The sequence below is a fragment of the Nerophis lumbriciformis genome, linkage group LG28 (assembly GCF_033978685.3).
Source record: "Nerophis lumbriciformis linkage group LG28, RoL_Nlum_v2.1, whole genome shotgun sequence".
NCBI classification, from domain to species: domain Eukaryota; kingdom Metazoa; phylum Chordata; class Actinopteri; order Syngnathiformes; family Syngnathidae; genus Nerophis; species Nerophis lumbriciformis.
This window is the reverse complement of record NC_084575.2, coordinates 6,237,501-6,248,914: the sequence shown is the minus strand read 5'-3', so window position 1 is coordinate 6,248,914 and position 11,414 is coordinate 6,237,501. Positions and strand designations below refer to the sequence as shown.

Below are 11,414 nucleotides of genomic sequence, written 5' to 3'. Positions count from 1 at the left end.
GCTTGTCCAGGGTGTACCCCACCTTCCGCCCGAATGCAGCTGAGATAGGCTCCAGCACCCCCCGCGACCCCGAAAGGGACACGCCGTAGATAAATGGATGGATGGATCATTTGTTGCCGTGCTTTTTTGTGGAGACACCATGAAAACATACATTTATTACGAATCGTTCATGACTTGCCCATCACTATGACTCATTGGCCCCGCCCCTAAGTGACGCATGCGTGGAGGATATGCGCTTCGCAGCAAAGTCTTCCTTTACTCCACACACGCTTCTAAGCCTCGCTACTAACTACACTTTATTCATCCTCCGTGTCAGGATAAACTCCACTCGTCTCAACTTTGGACATTATTAGGCCCGCATAGTTTGCTACTTGTTTTAGCGCGTTAGTTAGCTTAGCTTGCTACTTGTTTTAGCGTGCTAGTCAGCTTAGCTTGTTAGCTGCTAACAAAGAGACGCGGATTTGATCAACACATCGCTTAGTTAAGATCAAGTGTGAGTGTAAAGTGTTGTGATTGTGTGAAAATGTGCGAAAGAACCATAGCAGAGTACAAAGAGGAACTTTCTCGGACAAAAGAAGAAAACAAAAGACTACGTCAACTATTGGACGCTGTTTTCGAGAAACCTCAAGTTGTGTTACACAGAACAGGTTTGTTTACTTCTTACTCTCACATGTTTACTAACTTTATATTTCATTATTAACATGAACATGACGTGTTAGATTAATTGTGATTAATAGGTGTAGTCAGACACATGATTGTTATTGTGTTATTAATGTGATTATCAGACAGCAGTCATTTCCATTAGATAATGTTCAAATATAGGTGATTTGGCACACTTATAATAAAATAACAAAAATATTGTTGTTTTTCATCAGATATGTACTAGTATTGTATATGTGGATGGGGTCCATGCTTTGGAAATAATGTGTACCCCTTTCAGAGATCACATTTAGTTCCACTTCAAGCATTCACATGTTGCACAATGAGATGAGATGGTATAACGTGAACAGTTTTGGAACTTTCTAACTCGGGGAAAAAAACGGGATCTCGTTGGAAGTGCGATGTATTGGGTATAGCAAAAATGGTGTCTGCCAATGTAGTTTACAATGTCACTACGTCAGTAGTTGTCAAACTTTTTTCACCAAGTACCACCTCAGAAAATACTTGGATCTCCAAGTACCACCATCATGAACAGTATTAAAATACAGTAGTATAGTAGGCCTTAATTATTCAGTAAAAACAAGGTAGACACGTTATTTAACAAGTATATTTAATATTTTTAGTTACTGTAACATTACACACAGTTTGAACAGTAACACTGTGCGTGTAGGAAAATAAAACACTGTACTTAAATAATACGCAGTGTGCACCAGATAGACTCTGGTGCGCACCAGTTAGTTTCTAGGATGCAGCTTCCTCAGTTGACCTCTGACCTGGTCCACAGAGATGACTAATGTCTGCGTAGAGGAGGTGGAGGAAGAGGAGGAGGAGGAGGGTGCAGCCATGGCTGGGGGGGAGGCGTGTTGAGGGGATGGCTGCGATGAGGAGTGGGAGGTGAGGAGGACACGTGCTGGGTGAAGAAGTTATTCAAGTCACTCTATTGTCCCCCCTACTGCTCTGGTCTTTGTCTTGTGGCCTGTGATGGTTTTCACACCTTCCCAGACCTCCCTCATGTTGTTCTGCTGCAGCTTCTTCCTGTAGCTGTCCTTAGCCTTCCTCTCCTCCTGCTGTGCTGCTCTCATTGCCTCCCTGTCTCCACTCCTGAAGCAGCTTTCTTCTTGTTGAGGACAGCTTTAAGCTCCTGTGTTACCCAGGGTTTGTTATCAGGGTAGCACCGAACAGTCTTAGCAGGGCAGGTCACGTCTACGCAGAAGTTGAGGTCATCCGTAAGACAGTGAGTCAGACCATCAATGTCCTCACCTTGTGGAAACTGTGTAGCATTTGTCTGTCACAGAATGACATCACACTAAGACATTCAGTGACAGTTTTCCAGTGTTTATCAGTCATTTTTCTTTACTTATTTAGAATTTTGGTTTGATTGATTGAAACTTTTATTAGTAGATTGCACAGTACAGTACATATTCCGTACAATTGACCACTAAATGGTAACACCCCAATAAGTTTTTCAACTTGTTTAAGTCGGGGTCCACTTAAATTGATTCATGATACAGATATATACTATCATCATAATACAGTCATCACACAAGTTAATCATCAGAGTATATACATTGAATTATTGACATAATTATCTGTATCTACATTTGATTATTTACATTTGATTATTTACAATCCGGGGATGTGGGATGTGGAAGGGAGGGTGTTAGTTTAGGGTTGAAGTTGCCTGGAGGTGTTGTTTTAGTGCGGTTTTGAAGGAGGATAGAGATGCCCTTTCTTTTACACCTGTTGGGAGTGCATTCCACATTGATGTGGCATAGAAAGAGAATGAGTTAAGACCTTTGTTAGATGGGAATCTGGGTTTAACGTGGTTAGTGGAGCTCCCCCTGGTGTTGTGGTTATGGCGGTCATTTACGTTAAGGAAGTAGTTTGACATGTACTTCGGTATCAGGGAGGTGTAGCGGATTTTATAGACTAGGCTCAGTGCAAGTAGTTTTACTCTGTCCTCCAACCTGAGCCAGCCCACTTTGGAGAAGTGGGTAGGAGTGAGGTGTGATCTGGGGTGGAGGTCTAGAAGTAATCTGACTAGCTTGTTCTGGGATGTTTGGAGTCTAGATTTGAGGGTTTTGGAGGTGCTAGGGTACCAGGAGGTGCATGCGTAATCGAAAAAGGGTTGAATGAGAGTTCCCGCTAGAATCTTCATGGTGCTTTTGTTGACCAGAGAGGAGATTCTATAGAGAAATCTCGTTGGTTGGTTGACCTTTCTCTAAAGAATCTCCTCTCTGGTCGACAAAAGCACCATGAAGATTGGTACAGTAAAAACCTTTTAAACAAAGTGTTTGCTCGTGAAATTTTCTGAAATTTGTAGGTGTATTCTTGCTATTGTTTACATTTTCAGAATGTATAATATTGTTTTTTAGAGAAATGCTTTGACATTTTGTTATTATTGTTAATATTATCTGGAATACATTTTTGGCAGCAGCAAAGTGGCCATTTGGGTAGTTTTTAGCTCTAAAAGGGTATTTCAACAAGTAAACAGTACAGTAGGTGTTGATATATGTAATGCTCATAAGAGTATTCTAGTAGAATATGCAGAGATGAGTTGTGTCAATATCAAAATGTTACTTGAAATCAATTTTTGGTAGCAACAAAGTGGCCATTTGGGTAGTTTTTAGCTTTGTAAAGGATATTTCAACAAGTAAACAGTACAGTAGGCACTTCATTTATATATATGTAATGCTCATAAGGGTATTCTAATAAAATATGCGTGTGTAAATATGCGATGTGTAAATATCAAAATATTACGTGGAATCACTTTTTGTCAGGCAATATTACCGTATTTTCCGCACTATAAGGCGCACCGGATTATTAGCCGCACCTTCAATGAATTACATATTTCATAACTTTGTCCACCAATAAGCCGCCCCGGACTATAAGCCGCGCCTACGCTGCGCTAAAGGGAATGTCAAAAAAACAGTCAGATAGGTCAGTCAAACTTTAATAATATATTAAAAACCAGCGTTCTAACAACTCTGTTCACTCCCAAAATGTACGCAAATGTGCAATCACAAACATAGTAAAATTCAAAATAGTGCAGAGCAATAGCAACATAATGTTGCTCGAACGTTAATGTCACAACACACAAAATAAACATAGCGCTCACTTTCTGAAGTTATTCTTCATTCGTAAATCCTTCGTCTTCGGTGTCCGAAGTGAAAAGTTGGGCAAATTTACGATCCACTGGCAGATGTTGGCGTCGTCTGGCGCTGCCTCCTCGTCTTAGTGAAGGTGTGTTCGCCTTCTGTCTTCCATTGTTCCCACGCAGTTAGCAGTCTAGCTTCGAATGCCCTGTTGACACCAATATCTAGCGGCTGGAGGTCTTTTGTCAATCCACCCGGAATGACGGCGAGTATTGAATTACGCGTGTAAGCGTGTCTCTCAATGTGCTGTTATGAGCTAGCAAATATAACAACTACACTACCCAGCATGCAACGATAGTTACGAGCATGCGCGGTAGCCCTGAGAAGCGTTGTATGCTGGGAGTTCGAATGTAGTTATGAGCACGCTGTGAGAAAACGTTGAGAACTCAGTTAACACGCCTCGTCTGCATTATTTATAATTAGACAGACAACACACTTAATAGGAGCCATTTTGGGGTCTTTACATAAACACACAAATGGAAATGAAACGTCACATATCCCAGCATGCACCGCGCGCTTCTTCTACGGGGAAAAAAGATGGCGGCTGTTTACCGTAGTTGCGAGACCTAAACTTTATGAAAATGAATCTTAATATTTATCCATATATAAAGCGCACCGGGTTATAAGGCGCACTGTCAGCTTTTGAGAAAGTTTGTGGTTTTTAGGTGCGCCTTATAGTGCGGAAAATACGGTACATTAAATGACAATGTTACATAAATGAATACATCCAAACACGTTGTACATATTTATTATGTGCAGGAAGAAATAACAGTTACAATTGTGTGTATCTTCCAAACAAGAAAGAGGTTTTATCACATCACCATGGGACTAACAACACTCCTTTAAATCTCATCAATACCACAGAAGAGGCAAACTGTCCTTTTCCAGGCACCATAAAGTCTTAAATAATGTCAAACACGTAGCGATACAACAACCAGGAAGATAAAGTGTTTGTCTCACACCTACTAATCCACTGTGGACACACCAAGACAAAAATGCAGGTTCAGCGAAGGAAATACATTTTGGCAGGCATTCACATTTTGCCACAACACCCCTAAAGGGACATGGGAGAAAGTCCTAGTTGGAAATACAGCCCAATGAACTCCTGAACTGCCATTTTCACACACACCTCAAACCATGCACACACATCCAATGCTATCTGGTGCTCACCAGAAACTATCTGGTGCACACCAGATACAAACCCCGTTTCCATATGAGTTGGGAAATTGTGTTAGATGTAAATATAAACAGAATACAATGATTTGCAAATCCTTTTCAACCCATATTCAGTTGAATATGCTACAAAGACAACATATTTGATGTTCAAACTCATTAATTTATTTATTTTTTTGCAAATAATAATTAACTTAGAATTTCATGGCTGCAACACGTGCCAAAGTAGTTGGGAAAGGGCATGTTCACCACTGTGTTACATGGCCTTTCCTTTTAACAACACTCAGTAAAGGTTTGGGAACTGAGGAGACACATTTTTGAAGCTTCTCAGGTGGAATTCTTTCCCATTCTTGCTTGATGTACAGCTTAAGTTGTTCAACAGTCCGGGGGTCTCCCTTCTGCTATTTTAGGCTTCATAATGCGCCACACATTTTCAATGGGAGACAGGTCTGGACTACAGGCAGGCCAGTCTAGTACCCGCACTCTTTTACTATGAAGCCACGTTGATGTAACACGTTGCTTGGCATTATCTTGCTGAAATAAGCAGGGGCGTCCATGGTTACATTGCCTGGATGGCAACATATGTTGCTCCAAAACCTGTATGTACCTTTCAGCATTAATGGTGCCTTCACAGATGTGTAAGTTACCCATGTCTTGGGCACTAATACACCCCCATACCATCACACATGCTGCCTTTTACACTTTGCGCCTATAACAATCCGGATGGTTCTTTTCCTCTTTGGTCCGGAGGACACGACGTCCAGTTTCCAAAAACAATTTGAAATGTGGACTCGTCAGACCACAGAACACTTTTCCACTTTGCATCAGTCCATCTTAGATGAGCTCAGGCCCAGCGAAGCCGACGGCGTTTCTGGGTGTTGTTGATAAACGGTTTTCGCCTTGCATAGGAGAGTTTTAACTTGCACTTACAGATGTAGCGACCAACGTAGTTACTGCCAGTGGGTTTCTGAAGTGTTCCCTAGCCCATGTGGTGATATCCTTTACACACCGATGTCGCTTGTTGATGCAGTACAGTCTGAGGGATCGAAGGTCACGGGCTTAGCTGCTTACGTGCAGTGATTTCTCCAGATTCTCTGAACCCTTTGATGATATTACGGAGCGTAGATGGTGAAATCCCTAAATTCATTGTAATAGCTGGTTGAGAAAGGTTTTTCTTAAACTGTTCAACAATTTGCTCACTCGTTTGTTGACAAAGTGGTGACCCTCGCCCCATCCTTGTTTGTGAATGACTGAGCATTTCATGGAATCTACTTTTATACCCAATCATGGCACCCACCTGTTCCCAATTAGCCTGCACACCTGTGGGATGTTCCAAATAAGTGTTTGATGAGCATTCCTCAACTTTATCAGTATTTATTGCCACCTTTCCCAACTTCTTTGTCACGTGTTGCTGCCATCAAATTCTAAAGTTAATTATTATTTGCAAAAAAAAAAATGTTTATGAGTTTGAACATCAAATATGTTGTCTTTGTAGCATATTCAACTGAATATGAGTTGAAAAGGATTTGCAAATCATTGTATTCCGTTTATATTTACATCTAACACAATTTCCCAACTCATATGGAAACGGGGTTTGTACATATACAAAAAAAATGTTGTCCCCATGTCCCTTTAGGGGCTCTGTAAAAAAATAAGTACGTGGCTTGTTTAAAAAAACAAATCAACATTTAAACAATAAATGACATGATGGGAGTCAGTGGCGCCCCCTTACGTCATTCATTGCAATGACAGAAGAGTGAAAGTCATTGAAATTGTGGCCATAATACTCCCTGATTTTTTACATCTACCCCTTGTTCATGTTTATATTCTTGTTCCCTTTTACTCCTATGTAAGATAGTTTTTATACAGAACATTAATACAATATTCAAATCTCACAGAATGTGACGTTTCAAAAGCACCTTTGTAAAAACAATTGTAAGTCCAGGAAGTGACGTAGTCTTCCGGTACCTATGGAGTAGTGACATTGACCACCACCACCGGAATATGTTTTATTTATTTCATGACAGCAGGTCCTCTAAACGTTAAAACATCATCGACACGATTGAACACAGCATCCAGCAGTGGAAACGTGGCTTAATATATATATATATTAGTTGTTAGTTGCAGCCCTAATATATATATATATATGTATATGTATATATATATATATATATATGTGTATATATATAGTTGCAGCGTTGTTAGTTGCAGCCCTAATATATATATATATGTATATATATATATATGTATATATATATATATATGTATATATATATATATATATATATATATATATATATATATATATATATATATATATATATATATATATATATGTATGTATATATATATATATATATATATATATATATATATATATATATATATATATATATATATATATATATATATATATATATATATTAGGGCTGCAACTAACAACTAATTTGATAATCGATTAATCTGTCGATTATTACTTCGATTAATCGATCAATAATCGGATAAAAGAGACCAACTACATTTTTATCCTTTCCAGTATTTTATTGAGAAAAAAACAGCATACTGGCACCATACTTATTTTGATTATTGTTTCTCAGCTGTTTGTAAATGTTGCAGTTTATAAAATATTTAAAAAAAAATTAAAAAGTAGCCTCTGCACATGCGCATAGCATAGATTCAACGAATCGATCACTAAATTAATCGCCAACTATTTTTGTAATCTATTTTAATTGATTTAATCGATTAGTTGTTGCAGCCCTAGTATACTGTGTGTGTATATATATATATATATATATATATATATATATATATATATATATATATATATATATTAGGGCTGCAACTAACAACTAATTTGATAATCGATTAATCTGTCGATTATTACTTTGATTAATCGATCAATAATCGGATAAAAGAGACAAACTACATTTTTGGCCTAAACATATCCACATATATATGGTGTATCGTGAAATGGCCTAAACATATCCACATATATATGGTGTATCGTGAAATGGCCTAAACATATCCACATATATATGGTGTATGGTGACATGGACTAAACATATCCACATATATATGGTGTATGGTGACATGGACTAAACATATCCACATATATATGGTGTATCGTGACATGGCCTAAACATATCCACATATATATGGTGTATCGTGACATGGCCTAAACATATCCACATATATATGGTGTATCGTGACATGGCCTAAACATATCCACATATATATGGTGTATCGTGAAATGGCCTAAACATATCCACATATATATGGTGTATGGTGACATGGACTAAACATATCCACATATATATGGTGTATGGTGACATGGACTAAACATATCCACATATATATGGTGTATCGTGACATGGCCTAAAAATATCGAGATATTAAAAAAAGGCCATATCGCCCAGCCCTAATATACAGTACATAAATACACATATATATATACATATACATGTACATATATATATATATATAAAAATATGTATATATGTATATATATATATATATATATATATATATATACATACACACAGTATATTAGGGCTGCAACAACTAATCGATTAAATCAATTAATATATATATATATATATATATATATATATATATATATATATATATATTAGGGCTGCAACTAACAACTAATTTGATAATCGATTAATCTGTCGATTATTACTTCGATTAATCGATCAATAATCGGATAAAAGAGACAAACTACATTTTTATCCTTTCCAGTATTTTATTGAGAAAAAACAGCATATTGGCACCATACTTATTTTGATTATTGTTTCTCAGCTGTTTGTAAATGTTGCAGTTTATAAAATATTTAAAAAAAATTAAAAAGTAGCCTCTGCGCATGCGCATAGCATAGATTCAACGAATCGATCACTAAATTAATCGCCAACTATTTTTGTAATCTATTTTAATTGATTTAATCGATTAGTTGTTGCAGCCCTAATATACTGTGTGTATATATATATATATATATATTCATATATATATATATATATATATATATATATATATATATATATATATATATATATATATATATATATATATATATATATATATATATACATACAGGTAAAAGCCAGTAAATTAGAATATTTTGAAAAACTTGATTTATTTCAGTAATTGCATTCAAAAGGTGTAACTTGTACATTATATTTATTCATTGCACACAGACTGATGCATTCAAATGTTTATTTCATTTAATTTTGATGATTTGAAGTGGCAACAAATGAAAATCCAAAATTCCGTGTGTCACAAAATTAGAATATTACTTAAGGCTAATACAAAAAAGGGATTTTTAGAAATGTTGGCCAACTGAAAAGTATGAAAATGAAAAATATGAGCATGTACAATACTCAATACTTGGTTGGAGCTCCTTTTGCCTCAATTACTGCGTTAATGCGGCGTGGCATGGAGTCGATGAGTTTCTGGCACTGCTCAGGTGTTATGAGAGCCCAGGTTGCTCTGATAGTGGCCTTCAACTCTTCTGCGTTTTTGGGTCTGGCATTCTGCATCTTCCTTTTCACAATACCCCACAGATTTTCTATGGGGCTAAGGTCAGGGGAGTTGGCGGGCCAATTTAGAACAGAAATACCATGGTCCGTAAACCAGGCACGGGTAGATTTTGCGCTGTGTGCAGGCGCCAAGTCCTGTTGGAACTTGAAATCTCCATCTCCATAGAGCAGGTCAGCAGCAGGAAGCATGAAGTGCTCTAAAACTTGCTGGTAGATGGCTGCGTTGACCCTGGATCTCAGGAAACAGAGTGGACCGACACCAGCAGATGACATGGCACCCCAAACCATCACCCAACCATGCAAATTTTGCATTTCCTTTGGAAATCGAGGTTCCAGAGTCTGGAGGAAGACAGGAGAGGCACAGGATCCACGTTGCCTGAAGTCTAGTGTAAAGTTTCCACCATCAGTGATGGTTTGGGGTGCCATGTCATCTGCTGGTGTCGGTCCACTCTGTTTCCTGAGATCCAGGGTCAACGCAGCCGTCTACCAGCAAGTTTTAGAGCACTTCATGCTTCCTGCTGCTGACCTGCTCTATGGAGATGGAGATTTCAAGTTCCAACAGGACTTGGCGCCTGCACACAGCGCAAAATCTACCCGTGCCTGGTTTACGGACCATGGTATTTCTGTTCTAAATTGGCCCGCCAACTCCCCTGACCTTAGCCCCATAGAAAATCTGTGGGGTATTGTGAAAAGGAAGATGCAGAATGCCAGACCCAAAAACGCAGAAGAGTTGAAGGCCACTATCAGAGCAACCTGGGCTCTCATAACACCTGAGCAGTGCCAGAAACTCATCGACTCCATGCCACGCCGCATTAACGCAGTAATTGAGGCAAAAGGAGCTCCAACCAAGTATTGAGTATTGTACATGCTCATATTTTTCATTTTCATACTTTTCAGTTGGCCAACATTTCTAAAAATCCCTGTTTTGTATTAGCCTTAAGTAATATTCTAATTTTGTGACACACGGAATTTTGGATTTTCATTTGTTGCCACTTCAAATCATCAAAATTAAATGAAATAAACATTTGAATGCATCAGTCTGTGTGCAATGAATAAATATAATGTACAAGTTACACCTTTTGAATGCAATTACTGAAATAAATCAAGTTTTTCAAAATATTCTAATTTACTGGCTTTTACCTGTATATATATATATACATATTTATATATATATATATATATATATATATATATATATATATATATATATATATATATATATATATATATATATATGTACATATATATGTATATATATATATGTGTATTTATGTACTGTATATTAGGGCTGGGCGATATGGCCTTTTTTTAATATCTCGATATTTTTAGGCCATATCGCGATACACTATATATATGTGGATATGTTTAGTCCATGTCACGATACACCATATATATGTGGATATGTTTAGTCCATGTCACCATACACCATATATATGTGGATATGTTTAGTCCATGTCACCATACACCATATATATGTGGATATGTTTAGTCCATGTCACCATACACCATATATATGTGGATATGTTTAGGCCATGTCACCATACACCATATATATGTGGATATGTTTAGTCCATGTCACGATACACCATATATATGTGGATATGTTTAGTCCATGTCACGATACACCATATATATGTGGATATGTTTAGTCCATGTCACGATACACCATATATATGTGGATATGTTTAGTCCATGTCACGATACACCATATATATGTGGATATGTTTAGTCCATGTCACCATACACCATATATATGTGGATATGTTTAGGCCATGTCACCATACACCATATATATGTGGATATTTTGCCTTAGCCTTGAATGAACACTTGATGCATATAATGACAGCAGTATGATGATTCTATGTGTCTACATTAAAACATTCTTCTTCAT

At 37.3% G+C, this 11,414-nt stretch overlaps 1 protein-coding gene across 1 annotated transcript in view; it reads left to right on the top strand.

Moving 5' to 3' along the window:
- Positions 1-459: 459 nt before the first annotated feature.
- Positions 460-11,414, top strand: part of LOC133570567 (uncharacterized) — a 22,503-nt gene continuing 11,548 nt past the window's right edge. The window contains exon 1 of the mRNA XM_072916498.1: positions 460-647. Within this exon, the coding sequence (XP_072772599.1) occupies positions 524-647 (124 nt within the window). The 5' untranslated portion in view covers positions 460-523. The remainder of the gene's footprint in view (positions 648-11,414) is intronic.